The sequence below is a fragment of the Staurois parvus genome, unplaced genomic scaffold (assembly GCF_062004578.1).
Source record: "Staurois parvus isolate SC_StPar_1 unplaced genomic scaffold, SC_StPar_1.0 ptg002180l, whole genome shotgun sequence".
In the NCBI taxonomy this organism is placed as follows: Eukaryota; Metazoa; Chordata; class Amphibia; order Anura; family Ranidae; genus Staurois; species Staurois parvus.
Genome location: NW_028319976.1, coordinates 166,573 through 189,822, shown reverse-complemented (window position 1 = coordinate 189,822; position 23,250 = coordinate 166,573). Strand labels below are relative to the sequence as shown.

Here is a 23,250-nt window from a genome sequence, read left to right as displayed (position 1 = left end):
CATTGGTATCAGTAGGAAAAATAGTGCCCCATCATTGGTGTCAGTGGGAGGAATAGTGCCCCACCATTGGTTTCATTGGGAGGAATAGTGTCTCATTATTGGTATTAGTGGGAGGAATAGTGACTCATCATTGGTGTCAGTGGGAGGAATAGTGACTCATCATTGGTGTCAGTGGGAGGAATAGTGCCCCATCATTGGTGTCAGTGGGAGGAATAGTGCCCCATCATTGGTGTCAGTGGGAGGAATAGTGTCTCATCATTGGTATTAGTGGGAGGAATAGTGCCCCATCATTGGTGTCAGTGGGAGGAATAGTGTCTCATCATTGGTTTCAGTGGGAAGAATACTTCCCCATCATTTGTATTCGTGAGAGGAATAGTGCCCCATCATTGGTATTACTTGGAAGAATAGTGCCCCATCATTGGTATCAGTGGGAGGAATAGTGCCCCATCATTGGTATTACTTGGAAGAATAGTGCCCCATCATTGGTATCAGGGGGAGGAATAGTGCCCCATCATTGGTGTCAGTGGGATGAATAGCGCCCCATCATTGGTATTAGTGGGAGGAATAGTGCCCCATCATTGGTATCAGTGGGAGGAATAGTACCCCATCATTGGTATTAGTGGGAGGAATGGTGCCCCATCATTGGTGTCAGTGGGAGGAATAGTGCCCCATCATTGGTGTCAGTGGGAGGAATAGTGCCCCATCATTGGTGTCAGTGGGAGGAATAGTGCCCCATCATTGGTATCAGTGGAGGGAATGGTGCCCCATCATTGGTATTAGTGGGAGGAATGGTGCCCCATCATTAGTATCAGTGGGAGGAATGGTGCCCCATCATTAGTATCAGTGGGAGGAATGGTGCCCCATCATTGGTATTAGTTTGGAGGAATAGTACCTAATTGTTTAAATCTGTGGGAGGAATTGTGCCCCATAGTTGGTGCTAGTGGAAGAAATGGTGCCTCCTTGTTTGGGTCAGTGGGAGGAATAGTACCCCGAGGGCCAGACAGGCAAGCAAAGGGCTGCATTCGGCCCATGGGCCGCAGTTTGGAGACCACTGATCTAGAGGAGAATTGTTTCCAGTTTTTACCTTACCTAATCCTCCATTCCCATGGCAGATGGTGCTCCCATGCTCTCAGTGAACTGTATCCCGGCATTATCACCTCCATTGCAGGGCTATGTATTCTGCATTGGTATTGATTATGTCAGGACCTTAGACCATTGGAGCATAGGGGAGAAGACTCTGCTGGGGATCAGTTTAGCAGTGCATGGAGAATCGGGTAAGTACCATATTTTTCGCTCCATAAGACGCACTTTTTTTCCCCCTAAAAAAGGGGGGAAAATGTTAGTGCGTCTTATGGAGCGAATATTTAGCGGCCGGTCCGGTATTTCCACCGCCGCCGTGTCAGAATACCGGGCCGGCCGCTCAGCTCTGCAGCGGGACCTTATGGAGATGACTGCTGACCTTTGGGGAGGGGGGGGAGCAGGTACCTGAATTTGACAGGTACCCGCTCCCACTTCCGTGGAGTTGTTCTTTGGCCTCACCTGTTCCTCTATCCAGCGGCGCGCTGTCTTCCCGGCTTCTGTAGTGTGGGCGCTGGGCTTGACAGCCGGGTGCCAAGTGCGCATGCGCAAGAAGCGGTGCTTTTTGTGAATGGTAAGGCCGTACCTGGGACACATGACAGATCCCAGAAGCCGCCGGACCAATCTCAAAGCGCAAGTGCTTCTCGCTCATGTGCACTAGGCACCCGGCTGTCATGCCTAAACAGCTCATCCACTCCCTCATCATATCACGACTCGACTACTGCAACTCCCTCCTCACTGGCCTGCCTCGCCGCTGGCTATCCCCTCTTCAGTCCATCCTGAACACGGCTGCCAGACTCATTCACCTTTCCAACCGCTCTGTCTCCGCCACCCCCCTCTGCCAATCCCTCCACTGGCTTCTGATTGCGCAACGGATCAAATTCAAAATCCTAACGCTGACGTACAAAGCTGTCCACCATACTGCCCCGAACTACATCACTGACCTAATATCCAAGTACCGCCCAACACGCACACTCCGCTCCTCACAAGACCTCCTTCTCTCTAGTTCCCTGGTCTCCTCCTCCCATGCCCGCCTCCAGGACTTCTCCAGGGTGTCACCCATCCTCTGGAACTCCCTGCCCCAACCCATCAGATTATCACCTACTCTCCTCTCCTTTAGGCGCACCCTGAAAACCCATCTCTTCAGGGAAGCCTACCCCACCCCCTGCTAACTTGCCTCCCTCCTCCACTCTTCCTACCACTCCATCCCCCACAGCTATCTCCTCCTGTGCCACCACCCCCTCCCTCCTAGATTGTAAGCTTGAAAGAGCAGGGCCCTTGATCCCCTCATGTTTTGCATTGTATTGGTATTGTTCTGTCACATGTTCTGTCTCCCTTTGTAATGTACAGCGCTGAGCGAACTATTGGCGCTTTATAAATACTGTATAATAATAATAATAATAATAATAATGCCGAGCGCCATTACAGAAGCCGGGAAGACAGCGCGCGGCTGGATAGAGGAACAGGTAAGGTCAAAGAACAACTCCGCGGAAGTAAGAGCGGGTACCTGTCAAATTCAGGTACCCGCTCCCCCCCTCCCCAAAGGTCAGCAGTCATCTCCTGTACTGTCCGCAGTCTCTGGTCATCCCTGTGCTGTCCGCAGTCTCTGGTCATCTCCTGTACTGTCCACAGTCTCTGGTCATCTCCTGTACTGTCCACAGTCTCTGGTCATCTCCTGTACTGTCCACAGTCTCTGGTCATCTCCTGTACTATGTCCGCAGTCTCTGGTCATCCCTGTGCTGTCCGCAGTCTCTGGTCATCCCTGTGCTGTCCGCAGTCTCTGGTCATCCCTGTGCTGTCCGCAGTCTCTGGTCATCCCTGTGCTGTCCGCAGTCTCTGGTCATCCCTGTGCTGTCCGCAGTCTCTGGTCATCTCCTGTACTATGTCCGCAGTCTCTGGTCATCCCTGTGCTGTCCGCAGTCTCTGGTCATCCCTGTGCTGTCCGCAGTCTCTGGTCATCCCTGTGCTGTCCGCAGTCTCTGGTCATCCCTGTGCTGTCCGCAGTCTCTGGTCATCCCTGTGCTGTCCGCAGTCTCTGGTCATCTCCTGTACTGTCCACAGTCTCTGGTCATCCCTGTGCTGTCCACAGTCTCTGGTCATCTCCTGTACTATGTCTGCAGTCCATTAGTTCAGAATTTTTTTTTTCCTGTTTTCTGCCTCTAAAACCTAGGTGCGTCTTATGGTCAGGTGCGTCTTATGGAGCGAAAAATACGGTAGATCTTCTTTTTTGTGTCCCCTGCACCTAAACAAGCAGTTAGCCCTTCCAGTGCGATGCAGTCCTACCGCAGTGGATAATTTTTAATTTTCCCAGAGTTGGGCTTTAACTCTAGAACAAGTACAACAGAAATGTATCCGTGCCATAAATATTAATATGGATACAAGCCAATCCCAGACAGTATATGACAGTATAGAAGGAAAGTGTAGCTAGGATTTCCGTCTGCCCCACAGCTATAAGCAATTATCCTATTCAGCAGAGTCGTTAGTCACACACAGTTTACCTGTTGTCATGTGAAGACCTTTTCATGAAACACGTCAGTATTTGCTGGTCTTGTTACTGCTTCAATGGACTTTTTTCCTGTTCATAAATGGATAACTCGTAAGATTACCAACTGACATTTTCCATATCTTCAGCTGGTATTAATGAAAGTCAGCTGCTGTTTTGCAGGAAAATATTCCACAATATTATAAATGAATGATGACTTGTTGTACACGGGTCAAAAACAAGATTATTCACTATGCAACAAACCTCAAAGTGCAGCTCAGATGTTCTTAAAGCGGTATTAAACCCAAAAGCAGGCATTTACTATATTGCAGCTTACCAATTCTTAGGTGATGGCTGCCTTTGTTTTCTTTAGGCTGGCTTTCCTTTATTCTCACCTGGTGATCTGGCCCGTAAGTCTGTTGTTTTCCAACAGAACAAGCTCTCCTACAAATGTAGCAATTACAGTGTTGAGGCAAACCATTTACCACTGACTGGGGCACTTACAATAATCAGATCTTATTTATGAAAAATCTTTATCCTAAAAGGGGTAAAAAGAAAAAAAAACTAATAGTCATAAATCCCCGGCACCAAAGAAATGCATATTCCCAATTAATAAATAAATTAAACGCTGCTGTACATAAGTGCAATAAACACCAAAAAATATAAGATTATCGTAAACAGCGCAAATAATAAAAACATATAAAAGTAGAATGAACAAATAGTCCAAAAATTGTGTGAAATATATAAAGTGTCAAAAAAATTTTTTTTTTCTTAATTCAGAAAAACAAAAAATATAAAGTTAAAAAACAAAGTCTTTGTTCAAAAAAAAGTGTGCTTCCACCATGAACCAGTGCTCCAACCAACATATACCGCACTCACCAGATTTTGGTGAAGTAAACGCCTTTTAGGTATTTTAGGGATCCTAGACCCTTCTTTTCAGCCTCCAGACCTCCACTCCACCATATGAGACATTTAATCCACCTTCTAGTACCTCCAAACTTCTCCTCCCAGACAGGCTCCAAAATAGTGTAGGAGAAATAAAAACACATCTAGTGTAATACTGCAACACCCAGCATGTAATAATGGCAACACCAGGCCACTCACATTTGATAGAATAAAAACCAGCATGTTTTATTGCCTCCAAAAGGCTATCGCAACTCTCATTGCATCCAGGACAGCATCAGAAATCCCACAGCTTGGCAGAAGATGACAGAGTGTGTATACACAGAACCACAAGATGGCCGCTTGAAACGCAGCGCTACGGTGTGCATTCCACTCACCGGAAGTGCGTCTACGCGTTTCGTCCCTCCCACAGGGTGTTTTCAGAGACTCTGAAAAGAAGGGTCTAGGATCCCTAAAATATCCAAAAGGCGTTTACTTCACCAGAATCTGGTGAGTGCGGTATATGTTGGTTGGAGCCCTGGTTCATGGTGGAAGCACACTTTTTTTGAACAAAGACTTTTTTTTGTTTTTTAACTTTATATTTTTTGTTTTTCTGAATTTAAAAAAAAAAAATTTTGACACTTTTTATATATTTCACACAATTTTTGGAGTGGGACTATTTGTTCATTCAACTTTTATTTGTTTTTATTATTTGTGCTGTTTATGATGATCTTAAAAAAAAAAACTGCTGTATCTCCCTAGATTGTAAGTTTTAACGAGCCGGGCCCTCTGATTCCTCTTGTACCAAAATGTATTGTAACTGTAATGTCTGCCTTAATTTTGTAAAGCGCTGAGCAAACTGGTGGCGCTATACAAATCCTGTATAGTAATAATAACTGCAGTGTTAGCTGGAGTTTGGCTTCAATGTGTTAGTGTACCTAAATTTAGTAGTCCATCTAACACTCCCCTCCCCCCAGACTGACAATGCTGCAGTTCAAAAATGCTCCTTCATCCAGAGTAGAGGCACTCTAATACAGGAGGTGTGTTAATGGCCATACCACCAGGGGAACACAGAGGAGGGGGGAAGTCTCAAAAAAAAAAAAAAAAAAAAAAAAAAACTAATGCAGCCACCACATCGCATGATTGGTAAGCTGCAATATATTTGTGGTTTTGGATTTAATACAGCTTTAAAATAGAATTCCAGCCTAAACCTAACTAATCTTAAGTGCCCCCTCCACTTTATTACAGGTACTTACATAGTGCCATCAATTTATGCATATATATATATATATAGATAGAGAGATATATAGATAGAGATCTATATAGATATATATCTCCATAAATTGTAACTATAAATTATATATATATTTTGTACATTCACATCTGTCCCTGGTGGGGGTGTACAATCTAAGGTCCCTAACTTACATTCATACATACACATACTAGGGGCAATTTAGACAGGATCCAGTTAACGTACCAGCATGTCTTTGGAGTGTGGGAGGAAACCAGAACCCGGAGGAAACCCATGCAGGCACAGGGAGAACATGCAAACTCCAGGCAGGTGGTGCCGTGGTTGGAATTCTAACCAATGACCCTAGTATTGCCAGGAGGAAGTGCTAACCATTTAGCCACTGTGCTGCCCTACTTTTTTTTTTTCTGCAACCAGAACGCACCGGGACTGCAAGCACTGATGTGACCTATGACATTGCAACCATATAACCTACTTTCTGTGCGTTTTGGATGCAGAAAAAAAAGCAATTGAAACACATGTAGTGTCCTTTCACATGGGTTCCGTTTTTTTTTTCATCAGTTAAATCATGTTTTTTCCAAGAAGAAACACATCCGGTTTTCATCCATTTACATCAGTTTTTTTACATCCATTACCAACGCAAAAACGGATTATGTCCAGTTACATCCGCTTTTATCCATTTACATCTGTTTTTCGTCCGTTCCAAGGGGTTTTTTGTTTTTTTTTGTTTGTTTTTTTTAACGGAAGAAAAACAGGGTTTTCTTCCATTCAAAAAAATGGATGTAAACAGATGATCATCCTCTAGTTCATAGAAATACATGGGTGTCCGTTTTGGATTTGCATATTGACTTTTAATGCGATATTTAAAATTTTTGTCATAATTTGTGTTTCTACTATATAATTGCATATTATTATATCTGCCATCTCAGCACACTTTAAAGTCCCACCTCTATGGTTTCTTCTTTACCCTGGACTTGGTCCTATGGGGTGGATGGTCTCCTTTTTTGAATTTTTTTTTTTTTTTTTTTTTTTTTCACCTTGACTCCAAATGATAAGATTTTAACTGATTCACTTTCTTTCCTGGTTACCAAAACAAAATGAGTAGAAATCTTGTATCGGAAATATTTACAATGGCCAACATAACAGGAGTAATGCAGGCCATAGACGGGGAGAAAACCGGCGTTTTTTTTTTTGTTTTGTTTTTTTTTTTTGAAAAACAACAAATTGGTCGTTCAATCGGCCGGCATTACCACCATTGGTAAAAAAAAATCAGCCAATTTTCGTCCCGTCTACAGCCAGCAATGTCCCTGCAGAGAGCTCCGCTATTATATTTGACATTTAAAAGTATAGCAAAGTTGCAACATTGTATCTATTTGTATCCATTTCGGATACAGATGTTTCTATGCGGATACAAATAGATACATTGTTGCAACCGCAATACTTTTAAATGTCAAATATAATAGCGGACTGAAATTCTTTTTTTTCTTTTTCTTCTTCATATTCTATTTCTTCTTCTTCATATTCTATTTCTTCTTCTTATTCATATTCTATTCTTTTTCTTATTATTCATATTCTTTTTCTTCTTATTCATATTCTATTTCTTCTTCTTATTCATATTCTATTTCTTCTTCTTATTCATATTCTATTTCTTCTTCTTCTTCATATTCTATTTCTTCTTATTCATATTCTATTTCTTCTTCTTATTCATATTCTATTTCTTCTTCTTCTTCATATTCTATTTCTTCTTATTCATATTCTATTCTTTTTCTTCTTATTATTCATATTCTATTTCTTCTTCTTCTTCATATTCTATTTCTTCTTATTCATATTCTATTCTATTTCTTCTTCTTATTCATATTCTATTCTTTTTCTTATTATTCATATTCTTTTCTTCTTATTCATATTCTATTTCTTCTTCTTCTTCATATTCTATTTCTTCTTCTTCTTATTCATATTCTATTCTTTTTCTTATTATTCATATTCTATTTCTTCTCCTTCTTCTTCATATTCTATTTCTTCATTTTCTTCTTTTCCTTCTTCTCGCAGGTCACGGCTCATGAGCATTTTTTTAATCGGTAAAAAGATCGGCCGATTTGCCTATCACTGCCGTGAAAATCGGCCGGTTTTTTTCCAACATAGCCGATTAAAAAAATGTGTCAAAATCACGAAAAACGGCCGACAAATTCACCCACTAACGTTCCGAAAATTGGCCGATTATTCTTTCGGCCGTTTTTTTGGCCGGTTTTCTCCCTGTCTATGGCCTGCATTAGAGGGTAGATCTCCTAGAGTGGATACAAATACCAGAGGCCACTATCAAGATGAGGATTTCACTTTGCTTCAGGACATTTTCTTACTTCCCGTTTCTCCTTCATTCCGGCAACTAATAGGATATGGTTGGATAAACAAAAAACTTGAGGCTTTAACCCTCCCCCCCCCCCCCCCCCCATATCTCTCCAGAACTAGAAGGGTTTTGGCTGGAGTTGAAATGATGCATTAGATTTGTTACTAATAAAGGCTTGAAGATCCACCATTTACTTTGTATATGGGCGAAAGTGAATTCAGGTAAACCTGCAGTATACAGGTCTTCTCCTTTCAGCCACCATTCTAGTAAATCAATTTGCTCACGTTTGTTGCAATCCTTTTGGAATACTTTCATTAAATGTAGATAAAGCCAGTTACATTTTCTTATTCTAGTTCAATAATACCTTTTTGTAAGGACGAGACAAGTGACATGACTTTCTTCAATCCCCAGATACGACGCAAATATCTCCATTTTAAAGCCATCTACGAGGATCCTTGCAATGATGTATTATGCGAGAGAGCCCGGGAAAATCTGGTAAGGAGCCCTGTGATTTCTGGTATTGTGCATGAAAAAAGAGAGCTCTTGATAAATGCAGTCAGGTAATTGGTAGTGCATTGCGTTTTGCTTGATGTTTTTGTGTGCATTCTTTGCTGGGAAAAAAAAGATATTACATATATCTATCCATTGTACACAATGAACTTGTAATAACTGCAAAATCGGCTCATTGAAGCTTTCATGGTAAGTGGTAGGATTGCACCGATACCGGTATCCGTGCCGATACTCAGCATTTGCACAAGTACTCATACAAATGTGCAGATACCTAAAATCACTACCTTTTGTGGGGCAATTTGAACCCATACTGATAGTCACCGGCTCTTTGCTCACGGAAGACCAAGAACTGAGCGATCAGCAGTCTTTGATCACTCAGTTCTCGATCTTAGCGGTGGCGGGCGACAGATGCAGAATTGGACCGATGCTGCATCCACCTAGCAGAGTATGATAGATTTTTTTTTCCTGAACTTCTCTTTTAAGTATATCACAAATAGTCACCATTTCATTTGAAGAGCGTACCTGGAATGTTTAAAGCTGAACCACTTCATGTCCGGACACTTTCCCCCCCTTCCAGTCCGGACACTTCCCCCCCCCCTTCCAGTCCGGACACTTCCCCCCCCCTTCCAGTCCGGACACTTCCCCCCCCCCTTCCAGTCCGGACACTTCCCCCCCCCCTTCCAGTCCGGACACTTCCCCCCCCCTTCCAGTCCGGACACTTCCCCCCCCCCCCCTTCCAGTCCGGACACTTCCCCCCCCCCCCCTTCCAGTCCGGACACTTCCCCCCCCCCCCCCCCTTCCAGTCTGGACACTTTCACCCCCTTCATGTCCGGACACTTTCACCCCCTTCATGTCCGGACACTTTCCCCCCCTTCCAGTCCGGACACTTTCCCCCCCCTTCCAGTCCGGACACTTTCCCCCCCTTCCAGTCCGGACACTTTCCCCCCCTTCCAGTCCGGACACTTTCCCCCCCTTCCAGTCCGGACACTTTCCCCCCCTTCCAGTCCGGACACTTTCCCCCCCTTCCAGTCCGGACACTTTCCCCCCCTTCCAGTCCGGACACTTTCCCCCCCTTCCTTCCAGTCCGGACACTTTCCCCCCCCTTCCTTCCAGTCCGGACACTTTCCCCCCCCTTCCTTCCAGTCCGGACACTTTCCCCCCCCTTCCTTCCAGTCCGGACACTTTCCCCCCCCTTCCTTCCAGTCCGGACACTTTCCCCCCCCTTCCTTCCAGTCCGGACACTTTCCCCCCCCTTCCTTCCAGTCCGGACACTTTCCCCCCCCTTCCTTCCAGTCCGGACACTTTCCCCCCCCTTCCTTCCAGTCCGGACACTTTCCCCCCCCTTCCTTCCAGTCCGGACACTTTCCCCCCCCTTCCTTCCAGTCCGGACACTTTCCCCCCCCTTCCTTCCAGTCCGGACACTTTCCCCCCCCTTCCAGTCCGGACACTTTCCCCCCCTTCCTGCCCAAGCCAATTTTCAGCTTTCAGCGCTATCACGCTTTGAATGACAATTGCGCGGTCATGCAACACTGTACCCATATGAATTTTTTAGCATTTTTTTTTTAGAAAGATAAAACTTTATTTTGGTGGTATTTATTCACCACTGGAATTTTTATTTTTTTTGCTATATAAATGAAAAAGTCCAAAAATTTTGAAAAAAAGTGTTTCTTATAACATTTTGCAAATAAATAGTATTTCATCATAAATCTTGGCCAAAATGTATTCAGTTATCGTTTTAGTAAAAAAATAAAAACCCAAATTAGTTTTATAACCAAAAATTATAATTTTTCCAAAAAATGTGTTTTTTTAGATTTATTTTTTTTAACATGCTGTCATCCTAGCAGTACAGTGTCACCATAGTGACACTGTACTACTTGTGGCGGGTGATGAAGATTTTTTTTTTTTTTTTACACTGATTGCTTTTACACCCATAAAGGCTGTAAAAGCAATCATTTCTCCTTCTCTCTGACTGTATTCTTGCAGCCATTGAGAAATACTGTGTGAGCTGTGATTGGTCACAGCTTGTCACATGGTACAAGGCTGTTGTGAATAGCCTTGTACCATGTGACCTCTGTGATCAATCACAGATTTCACAAGCAGTTAGCAATGATGGCAGGAAGTGACATCTTGTTTACTACTGTTCATGTGATCACTGATTGGCCAATCAGTGATCACATGACCGGGACCTCAAACAGAGGTCCCGTACAGCGATCGGTGTTCCACTGTGTCAGCAGGCACTGGGTTGCGGTGCTGCTTACTCCCTGGGAGTGCGCAGAGCTTGAACATACGGGTGCCATTTATGAGCGGCAACCCGCTCCTGCACTGCTCCCGTCCGGCCCATGTACATAAACGGCCAGACGGGAGCAGTGCAAGTGGTTAAACTAAAGCCTTTTTCTCCCGTATGTCCACACAGAGCTTTGAAGTGCTTGGTATTAAAATGACCTTATTACAGCATTGACTCATTGTGTGATGACAGCATTTGGTACAGATCCCCCAGGAAATAACTTTTCTACAGTTTATCCTGAATGGCTACAGTGCCTCTTTCAATCTCTTTTTTCCTCTAAAATCCAGAATTAAGATCCAATATCTATCAAATACAAATGTTCCGTGGAGTGGAAAGATCATGGTTTTTCTTTTATCTTGCCAGCCAGCTTCGTTATGATACATTGGCACAGATGCTGACGTTGGGGAATATTCACGCGGGCAGTCAAGTGATTGTCATGGAAACGTGCGCTGGTTTAGTGCTGGGTTCCGTTATGGAGCGCATGGGAGGTAAGACATTAAAGCAACATATATTTTGTACATTTAATCTGTTCAGTCTTTGAAGCATCGTAAAAGATCGGTGGAAACCTAAGCCATAGTTAGCGTTGGCCATGCTTGACGTAAGGCCTCCAATTTAAAGTGATTGTGCAGACCCGGCCAAGCGTTTTGAGAATGACACAAAAATATTAATTTTCACAAAGTGTGCTGCTTCGGTGTTTTTAGATCTTTTTGTCAGATGTTACTATGGTATACTGAGGTATAATTACAAGCATTTCAGAAGTGTCAAAGGTTTTTAATGACAATTACATTAAAGCTGAACTCCAGTCTTTGATCACTCTATAACTACCCGCTAAAAGGGGAGGTTTGGCACTTCCTAATTTGAGATTGTATTACTATATCACCCAACTTTTCTATGTACATTGGTGGTGTGACAAGAGTGACTTTTGGTGGGGGGGCCCATGGAACACAGCCCCCTTTGGAGAGGTGGGGAGACCCCTGTCTCAGCTCCCCATATCCCTCTTATGTGTAAGTCACCCTGTGCCTGTTAGGGGCAAAGGGTGGAATGTCCTGATATTGTGTAAACATGTATAGGTGGGGTGTGTAGGTTGTTCATTGTTTAATGTCATGTGGTTGTCCCATTGTTCTATTGTGTGTCTGGCTTGGGAGCAAACTATTATGGGATGTATGTGTTTGTGTATTAGCTTGGTGGGGGGTGTCAGCTGTGTGTCTCTGGTTACTAGTTTTGGTTTGCCCCGCCCTGTGTCATTATGCCTGGAGGTGGGTTGTTCCCTTGAATGTATATATCTTGTGTCTGTGTTAAGCAGCCCACTTTCTGGTGCTGTCTCGTCTTGTGTGGTCAGCGGTGGTGTCTGTGGATCTGTGTTCGGACAGGGAAGCGGGAGTCGAACGGAAATAACGTAGTGCAGTCGGGGTCTGGTTCTGTTACAGGTGGATGTTCCCACAATTGCACAACGTAGCAACCTCGATGGAAGCTGCGATAGTCTTGAAACCCTATCTAATTTGTTATTTAGAATCCTTACATACTACAGGTGGTGTCTCTATTCTTGGTATGTCCCTCCATATTTATAAACTATGTTCTATTGCCTCAGCTGAACAAGACCATATTTGTTCTCTTAATTAACCACTATGGAATAATCTACGACTACCACATTTCACCTCTCTCCCCTGTGGTCACTTATGGGCAAGACAAGGGTTAATCTACCTACAGCAACTGTACGAGGTGGGCACGTTCAGATCTTTTGCGCAACTACGCCATGGTTTGTGTCTTCTTGCAATGGTCCTCCCACTACGCACAACGTAGACACACTATAGAGGCTCAGATTGGTCTCCACAACGTTTTCCTTACTAATTCAAAACTTGAACGAGCCATTCTCCGTCCAGTTCATTCAGGGCTGATCTCCTCCTATTACTCTTTGCTTTTGGACAGACCAGACTCCCACCTTTTTGCATATTCAGAACAAGTGGTTGGGAGATATTCCTGATGTTTGCCCTGAAAATTGGCAGGAGTTGTTTAATTCCCACACTGAGACCGTGATATCAGCCAAAGACAAGCTTATTCAATTACATTATTTACATAGAGTGTACTACACTCCGGCCCGTTTGTTTAAAACGTATAGGAGGGTCACTCCCGTTTGTCATAAATGTGAATGTGAGACAGGTGATTTTCTACATATGGTTTGGGGATGTAATCGGATATGACCCTTTTGGTCGTAGGTGACGGTTTTTATTCCTGATACCTTTGACCTTCCCAATATTTGTTGCCCTTAATGGTGTCCATTAGGAAAATTTTGAGGATGTGGAAATGTCTACCATCTCTGAGCACTTCCTTTCGCCTTTTAATTTATTATGCCCGTAAGACTATTGTACTCAATTGGACCCGTACGAGGACCTTACACATTGGGTTATGGAAGAGGGTTATCAATCAAACCTTACCATTGTATAAGTTGATATATGAAGCTAGAGGATGTCCCAAAATGTTCTATTAACTCTAGGGCCTTTGACTTGATACTTTCTTTTCTTTGTATCCCTCCTCCCTTCTCTTGCAAAAGTTTAAAAAAAAACAAAAAAATTAAAAACATTCCTGTGCATGCACACAAATGCAAACACACATGAAGGTCTGGCGTGCGTATGTAAATGGTGATTGCACCACACATGTCAGGTATTAGCACACATGTTGGGGTGAGAACAATACTTCTAGCACCAGAACTCACAGTTAATTCTGAACTGGTAACCTATAAAGACTTTAAAAGCATCCCCTATGGACAATTTTAGATACCATTGTTTGTTGCCATTTCAGAGGTATGCGCAATTTTAAATCTTGACATGTTTGGTATCTATTTGCTCGATGCAATATTGTCCTTTATATTTTAGCAAAAAATGGGTATTATATTGTGTTTTTGTGCACTAAAATTTAGGTGTGTGATTTTTTTTTCTTGAAAATTTTAATTTGAAACGACTGCACAAATGTGTGATGAAAACTATCGACATTTTTTTCCTTCAAGGCCTCAGCTTCCAGAACAGTGTAGAGTTATTCACCCTGGGGTCATCACAGAGGACAAGGGGGCACTCTTTACATCTGGAGGAAAAGTAATGTAATCTCCAAACATGGAAAGGTTTCTTCATAGTGAGAGCTGTGAAAATGTGGAATAGACGACTCCCTCAAGAGTTAGTTCTGGCCAGCTCAGTGGATTGCTTTAAAAAAGTCCTGGATTCTATCCTAGATACACAGAATATAACTGGATACTAACGTTTATAGGTAAAGTTGATCCAGGGAATATCCGATTGCCTCTCGGATCAGGAAGGAATTTTTTTTCCCTGCAGGAGCAAATTGGATCGTGCTTTGCTGGGTTTATTTGCCTTCCTCTGGATCAATGGTGGGTGTAGGATTATAACTATTTTTGCCAGACTCTGCTCTCTCCTGGTTCTCCTCCTACCTATCGCAGCGCTCCTTCAGCATTACCTATAACTCTGTCTCCTCCTCTCCACTCCCTCCTTCTGTAGGGGTTCCTCAAGGTTCTGTCCTTGGACCCCTTCTCTTCTCCATCTACACCTCCTCCCTTGGTCACGTGATAAACTCCCAAGTACCATCTCTATGCTGATGACACACAAATCTATCTTTCTACTCCTCACCTCACCCCTTCAGTCTCCTCTCGCATTACTAACCTACTAAGTGACATATCGGCATGTATGTCACTCCACTTCCTCAAACTCAATCTTTCCAAAACTGAGCTCTTAGTATTCCCCCCAGCCCGTGCCCCCTCCCCACTGACTTCTCCATCAAGACCAATAATACAACCATCAGTCCCTCCCCACGTGCCAGGGTACTAGGTGTAATCCGTCCTTTCACCCCCAAATCTAATCACTGTCCAAATCTTGTAGACTTCTCCTCCGCAACATCTCCAAGATACGCCGTTCCTAACCTCAGAAACTACTAAGCAACTTATTCACTCCCTTGTTATATCTCACCTTGACTATTGTAACTCCCTCCTCATTGGCCGACCTCATCGCAGGCTATCCCCTTTTCAGTCTATCATGAATGCTGCTGCCAGACTCATCCACCTTACTAACCGTTCTGTATCTGCCACCCCTCTCTGCCAATCCCTCCACTGGCCTCCACTCAGTGTCCTCCATCCCTCTCTGCCAATCCCTCCACTGGCTTCCCATTGCCAACGGATAAAATTCAAAACATTAACAATAACATATAAAGCCATTTATAACTCTGCCCCCATTTACGTCTCCAATCTTGTCTCCAAATATCACCCAAACCGTCCTCTCCGCTCCTCACACGACCTCCTGCTCTCTAGCTCCCTCATCTCCTCCTCCCATGCTCGTCTCCAGGACTTCTCCAGAGCTTCCCCATCCTCTGGAACTCTCTACCCCAATTTATCAGACTATCTCCTATTCTGCTCACTTTTAGGCGATCTCTGAAAACCTATCTCTTCAGGGAAGCCTATCCTGCCCTCAGCTAATAATGGAATCTTCTACTCTTCCAACCAGTCCATCCCCCACAGTTACTACCTTTTGTACCACTAGCCCCTCCCTCTTAGATTGTAAGCCCCAAGGATCAGGGCCCTCCTAACCCTCTTGTATTGAATTGTATTGTTGCTGTATTGTCTCCCATTATATTGTAAAGCGCTGAGTAACCTGTTAGCGCTATTTAAATCCTGTATAATAATAATAATAATTTTCTAGCAAAAAATGCAGATTTTACGATGTATGTGAAAAATTATAACTTGTCCCTGTAGGCGAGCAGCTAATGAAAAGTTGGATGAAGAGGGTGAAGGTCTGCTTTAAAGCTGATATGAGATTTTAGTGACTAGGTTTACATATACTTTCAGTGTCACATCTACATTGCTGTCAGAAGGCACTCGCCATGCATTTTGTGTGTGTGGGGGGGGGGTTTTGACTAATATTGTACAGGTGCTAAAGCATTTTAGAGAAATAGGGTGACCATTTTTCTTTCACATTACAAATGGAAGATTTTTTTGTTAACCTTCTCACAATGTTCTTTTCTACAAGTGCCCCTGTGTTGAAAACATTTACAATTCCGAAAAGGATTTGGAAGTATAATGACTTCTCTTAGTCCGGCGCTCCCCTTCTTTTGTAATATTGATGTTAACTGCGTCAGCCCTTTTCATTGATGGCAATGTTCAGAGCAGAGTTAAATCTCTGTGTCTGTAAGTAAACATACAGCCTGGAGCCAGGATCAGTCATGTTGCAGAGGTGTTGAACACAATAGGACACGAAGAGCGTTCGTGTTTTTCCTTTGTTGCTCATATTCGTAGAGAACACAACCATGGCAGGTTCCTATGACAGTCATAAATTATGTAATGATTGTGTAGGTAATACACAGGATTTACTGGTCTTGTCTATCTCATGGTCTGCATGTTTTATGTATGGAAAGTTAGTACTTTAGCATGTGCAGACCTGAAGGATCACTAGCATTGTAAAAGGGACTCCTTCATAATTTTGGATAGTTGGTTTTCAGAGACAGAGGCCTTCTTTTCAAGAGACCCTATTGGGTCACTAAATCAAAATGTCAAAGATGTACGTATCTAGGAACCTACTTTTTGAGGACGTGCCGTATGTATGAGGCTTGATGTACCACATATGGTGGGAATGCCCCCAGATCAGGGGATTTTGGAATGGGGACTTCTCAATGCTCCAGTACATTACGGCGCTGCAAATTCCACAGGCACCCCAAAAAGCTCTACTTAAAGGAACCCATCAAGATATTTCCTGATGTTCACAAAGATTTTGTATTCTTTATTTTCTTGCCAGCCAGACTTACTATCGCCGAAACGTGGAGAAAACCCACGGCTTTCCTAGCACAGGTTAAAAGGAAGATTTCGTGGATAATGGTCTACGAAAACAATTTCTGGGATAATCAAAGATACATCTAAACAAATTTATAGAGCATGGGACCTAGAGCAGGGACCCATGAACCCCAATGTCTTTGCAATCGAATGCAATCTCTAACTGAAGTAGATCAAGCATTGGGTGGAGAGCTCCAGGTCTGATTCTTTTTCCAATTAAGTGATTCTGTTTCTTTTATTTATTTTTTTACCCTGAAATGTTGGTGTTTTCACTTCGAATGTTATAGGATGCACTAAATACAGCTAGATAAAACAAAAACTGTGTCTGTCTTCATTCAGATTCTTTTCTATACCCACTGTTTGTCTCAGAACTAGAGAACACCTCCCCTTATGTCATGGATAAATAGTGCAGTTGTTGGAGGGGTGGAGGTGTTTGTAGTCTTGCCCATGAATGACAATGCTGCTACCTCATGGGTACAGTGCAGTGAATGTTATCCTAGGACATGAAGTGTGTTACTGGCAGGATCACCAAGGGAAAAAGGCCTGAAAAAGTGAATGCAGCCACTGCATCAAAGGACTGGTACAATGCAATATATTACATTTTTTTTCTTGGGTCTTTAAATATACATTTATAGCAGAAAAATCGCAACTCTGTGTAATCCCTTTTGGCTCCCTAATCTGTTTTCCTTTCTTTTCTCTACTTTTTTATTTTCTCCTTTTTCTTTTCTTTTACCTTTTTTTCTTTTCTCTTTTTTTTCTCTCTTTTCTCTATTCTTTTCTCTTTTCTTTTCTTTTTTTTTTCCTTTATTTTTTTCTTTTTTTTTTTTTCTTTTTTTCTTTTTTTCTTTCTTTTTTGTCTTTCTTTCTTTTTCATTTTTCTTTTTTTTCTTTTCTTTTTTCTTTTCCTTTTCTTCCTTTTTTTTTTTCTTTCTTTCTCTTTTTTTCTTTTTTTCTTTCTCTTTTTTTCTTTTTTTCTTTCTCTTTTTTTCTTTTTTCTTTTCTTTTCCTTTTTTTTTCCTTTTTTTCCTTTTTCTTTTCTTTTCCTTTTTTCTTTTTTTCTTTTTTTTTTTTCTTCCTTTCTTTTTTTCTTTTTTTTTCTCTTTTCTTTTCTTCCTTTTCTTTTTTTCTTTTTTTTTCTTTGTCTGTTTTTTTTTTCTTTTCATTCTCTTCCTCTGCATATTCCCTCTTTGCTCCCTAATCTGATTTGCTTCATTCAGTCTTTCATTTGTCCAATCTTTCTTTAACTGTGTATTCCTTCTTGGCTCCTAGAATGTGATTCTTGGCTACTGAGGTCCACATTATTTTAGTATGTCCATTTTTGTACACAATATGATCTGTTTATCCTCCACCCAAAATAAACACATGCTGTGGGGCCATATTCTTGTTGTGCTTAAAAAAAAAAATCTTGGAACCTAAATTCAAGAATTGTAATTTCCCTGTATTTATTTATTTATTTATTTTCTCTCCAAGGATTTGGATCTGTTATCCAGATGTACCCAGGCACTGGACCTGTTAGAGCCGCAACAGATTGCTTTGGTTTTCCCAAATCCTTCTACAAATCCCTGTATGAATTTCCGCTCAGTAAAGTGGAGAGTCTGATCTCTGGGACTTTCTCTGGTCACAGCCGTGTTTCTGCACAGCAGAACTCTGTACAAGGTGGTGATGAGGAAAGCAATGGGTCAGCTGCTGAAAAACAAGAACCTGCTCAGGACGTCGATGAAGACTCTTGTCCTGCCACAGAACCTGAAGGCTCGGCGGACTCTAGCCAACCGGAGAACCAAGAGGAGATGGAAGTCTCTGGTGAGGAAAGCAATGAGAGAGGCCAGGATCCCGAAAAGAAACAGATTGTAAGTACCAGCAGTGTTAACTCTGACGTCAAATTTTGGTTTTGTGTTTGTCAGTCTTTTGACCAAAATGCCATGTTAGTTTTAGTCGTATATTAGTCAATAAAATTGTTTTAGTGGTTGTCATATTTTAGTCGATTAAAATCTCCAGTACATTTTAATTCGACTAAAATCTAATGGATTTAGTTAAATTGTAATGAATATTTAAGCATTTCTCTAGAATTTTCAAACCCATTATATACTTCTGGAGTAAAAATCTAATAACATGTTATTTATGGCATTAAGGTTTGAACATGCACTACAGATACAGATTTCGCCATTGTGACTAAAACTAAAACAATTCAGATGACTAAAATGCGACAAAAATGAAATTGGCATTTTAGTCAAAAGACTATAACTAAAATCAGGGTGGATTTGTTTTAAATCAAACTGATTTAAATCACTAGTCAGTAAGGCTTGATGTAAATCCTAGTTTTCTACATAAAGACTAATTCTTGCTGGTATAACTTTAATATGCAAGTAGATGAAGATTTTTAGAATACCAACTTTTCATATTAGTTTTTTTATCCCCAGTTTAATAGGTTAATCATTCATATTTGGACAACTTTTCTGTTGTACTTAGGAAGGAGAAAAATAATCATTACCTTAATAACAATTTAAATAGATTTATTCAACTGAAACAATAACATTCCAGCATATGTTATTTGCTTAAACATCCATGTTTGGTAACTAATTTGGCTAAACAAAATATCTATATTGTAAGAAACTTAGACTGTCAGCCCCTTCCTCCTCACACTTAGTTTCACTTTCTTCTTGTGCAGATCTATTCCACTCCAAACAATCAGAAAAATATTGTTTCTATTCTATTCACTGAACTTCTTGAAACTTAGCACTGAAGGGGTTGATTCTGTATTCATAGGTTTGTAGAAGTTAGGATGAAGGTCTTTTTCTTAACTCTGTTCATGTTATAACATTTTTGCTGTGAAGAAGAGGCATGTGATCTCCGCTGAGTCAAATTCAGTTTTGAGAACTGCAAAAGTAAACCAACATCTGTGATAATATCTTGTAGGCAGAGAAACTGCCCAATAATCTTACAAACACCTCTGGAAGAGCATGACATTGTGAATGGATTCATGGAATTTATTTACCAAAAAAATTAAACATATACAGCCTTATTCTACATAATTAAAAAACTAATCCTTATTTCATGATGGAATAACCTTTGGATGGTAATATATTTTCCTCAAAAAGCATTTTATTTTAAAAAATCCGATTTAAATTTAAAAAAATCTGATTTTTTTTTTTATTTTTTTAAACAAATCATTGATTTTTATCCACCCTGACTAAAACTAAATTTGAATTTGAGGTCAAAATTATATAAGTTATATAACGTTATATAAACCAGTGTTAATTTTGACGTCAAATTCAAATTTAGTTTTAGTTCTGGTCTTTTGACTACAATGCCAATTTAGTTTTTGTCATATTTTAGTCATCTGAATTGTTTTAGTTTTAGTCATATTTTAATCAACTAAAATAGTGTTAATGCCATCATATAAAATATTTTTGTAAATGAAATTAACACCAGCGTGCCAAATTTACAGTGTTCCTTTATAAAGTGACCCTAAAAGTGATACTGTCACTTTAACCGCTTACCAGGCGCTGTATAGCAGATATACTGCTACGTGATTTTGCATTTCTGGGTAGGGGGCGCGCATGAGTCACACGCTCGCCCTACCCACGCCACCATTTGCGGCCACTGATGTCAATCACCATGTCCCAGCCGGTAATTACTTGCCGGCGCCCGGTGATTACTGACAATCACTGACAGGAAGGAGGGCTGCTTTGTTTACAAACAGTCTTCCTCCCTGTCAGCTCGGGCACACTCTCGGGATGGCTGTGCACAGCACAACCATCCCGATCAGTGTGCTTGCAGTGAAGCACCCCCCCCCCCCCCCCCCCCCAGTAAAACACTCCCAGCACACAGTTAACCCTTAGATCGCCCCTCACATTAACCCCTTCCTGCCCAGTGTCATTAGTACAGTGTCGGTGCTGTTTTTTTAGCACTGATCACTGTAGTGGTGTCACTGGGGATGTCCGTGACAACAAGTTGGTTCCCCCCCAGTGTCAGAATGCCCACTGCAGTCCCGCTAAAAGTCGCTGATCGCCTCCATTACTAGCAGGGAAAGCAAAAAATCCCAGTATCTATACCGCCATTTGTAAACGCTATAACTTTCACGTAAACCAATTAATTTATACGTATTGGGATTTTGTTTTTAGCAAAGACACGGAGCAGAATACATTTGGCCTAAATTTATGCTGAAATTTGATTTTTTTTTTTTTTACATTTTCTTTACTGGACATATTTAACAGCAAAAAGTCCAAAATATTTTTTTTTCTCAAAATGGTCAGTCTTTTTTTTTTTTTTCTGCTTATAGCACAAAAAATGAAAAACACACAGGCAATCAAATACCACCAGGGGCGGACTGACCATTTGGAAACTTGGGCACTGCCCGAGGGCCCAGGGTCAGAAGGGGGCCCCATGAGATGCCCCTGGTACCTTTTTCATAGGCTTTTTTGAGTTTGGGCAAGGACACGGGGGCCCCATGATCCCCTATTGCCCGGGGGCTCCATGAGTTGTCAGTCCGCCCCTGAATACCACCGAAAGAAAGCTGAATTCGTGGGAAAAAAAGGACGTACATTTTATCTGGATGCTGCGGTACATGACCACGCAATTGTCAGTTAAAGTAACACAAAAAATGGCCTGGTCAGGAGGGGTGTAAATCCTCTGGAGGGCAAGTGGTTAAAGCAGACCTTTAATGCCACAAAAATCAGCTGTGTATGCACATCCCTGAATTCATTTGTAGAATCAAAGTTTTTTGTGTAACCTTATTTTTTTTTTTTTTCCCTCTTCCTGGTTTTCAGTAAGCACTGGTGGCGTAGCCAGGATTTCACAGATGCCCCCTGGGAAGGCTAGATCACCAGTGATTTCCAGGAAGATCTTGCCTGATTTGGCTCATATGCTGGTGAACCATAACAAGCCGCACTAGATCTTGCATGGTGCATGAGCAAGATCAGGCGCAAACATTAACAATGGGCCAGCACAGAATAGGGAGGAAGCCAATCACCAATGAGGATATTTTGAAAATGGCAGTGCGGGATGTGGCACTTAAATGTACTAAGTTTAAGTAGCTGAATTTGAGTTGGTATCAGCCTTTTGCAGTCCCTGCACAGCAGTTTAAACTACAAGGGGGAGAAACGGCACAAGGAGGCAGCTGAGGAGAGGCTGTGCTAGAGGCATGCTGATAGGAGGAGAGAGCAGAGTCACAAACAACTGAACTCATCAGTCTGCTGCTTCTCCTTTTACTGTACAGTCACAGTATGAGATGGAGGACCTACAAGTGTTGCTTAAAGCTGAAGTCTGGGCAAAACCATTATTGGGGTATGAACTAGATATCAAGAAGGTACCTCTAATGATGTGTATCCCTCTGGTGGCTGCTGCTTCTTTCTTTAAAAAAAGATTTTAAACATTACTTAAAGTGGTTGTAAATGCCCAAAGCCTTCTGTGCGCAGCAGCCTTGCCAATACTTACCTGATCCTCATCACGATCCAGCGATGCGCACAAGAGCCTCAGCTCTCCAGGGACTTTCCCTTCTCATTGGCTGAGACAGCAGCGTGATACATTGTCTCCTCCTGCTGTCAATCGCAACCAGTGAGCCAATAAGGAGAGGGTGAGGCCGGGGCCAAGCCACGGCTCTGTGTATGAATGGACACACAAAGCTGCAGCTCGGGAGCAAGCCTGCTTGGGTGCCAGGGACAGGAGTGCCGGCGGGGGACCCGAAAAGAGGAGGATCGGAGCTGATCTGTGCAAAACCACTGCACAGAGCAGGTAAGTATAACATGTTTGTTATAAAAATAGAAAATAAAAAAAAGCCTTTAATATCACTTTAAATACAGCCTTTGATGGTGATGTCACCTCTCATCTTTTGGCAGTGAAACTGACAATCAGCTGGAGCACAGGAATCAAAGCGGGTTTCTTGCTGTGTAACTCCTCCGTTCAGAGATCCTCTTGTTTTCTTTTTTAAAAAAGGATGGAGCTCTGTGATTGGACAAGGGGAGATCGTGACGTTCATTTACCCCTTGCCCAATCACAGAATGTCTCGTATTCTTTGAAAAGACTGTTGGTTGGACATCACTGCTGCGTGTAATTTCAAGAAAGAAGCCGCAGCCGTGAGTGGGGATAGACATCATTACAGATGTTAGCTCATTTGTACCTAGTTACTGCCATAATTACATTTTTTAGTCCATATGTGACAGATCTGTTTAAATCTCAGAACTGGATGGACAGATTTACAAAATTTTGGCACGTAAAACAACTCCTAAATACACTGGGCAAAAAAGTATTTAGTCAGCCACCAATTGTACAAGTTCTCCCACTTAAAAAGATGAGAGAGGCCTGTAATTGGCATCATAGGTAGACCTCAACTACGAGAGACAAAATGAGAAAAAAAAATCCAGACAATCACATTGGCTGATTTGGAAAGAATTTATTTGCAAATTATGGTGGAAAATAAGTATTTGGTCAATATGAAAAGTTCATCTCAATACTTTGTTATATATCCTTTGTTGTCAATGACAGAGGTCAAACGTTTCCTGTAAGTCTTCACAAGGTTGGCACACACTGTTGCTGGTATGTTGGCCCATTCCTCCATGCAGATCTCCTCTAGAGCAGTGATGTTTTGGGGCTGTCGCTGGGCAACATGGACTTT

General features: G+C 42.0%; 1 protein-coding gene across 1 annotated transcript in view; it reads left to right on the top strand.

Moving 5' to 3' along the window:
- Window positions 1-23,250, top strand: part of TRMT6 (tRNA methyltransferase 6 non-catalytic subunit) — a 52,572-nt gene that overhangs the window by 10,695 nt on the left and 18,627 nt on the right. The window contains exons 2-4 of the mRNA XM_089665306.1: window positions 8,443-8,526; window positions 11,189-11,313; window positions 18,111-18,487. Of these exons, the coding sequence (XP_089521432.1) occupies window positions 8,492-8,526; window positions 11,189-11,313; window positions 18,111-18,487 (537 nt within the window). The 5' untranslated portion in view covers window positions 8,443-8,491. The remainder of the gene's footprint in view (window positions 1-8,442; window positions 8,527-11,188; window positions 11,314-18,110; window positions 18,488-23,250) is intronic.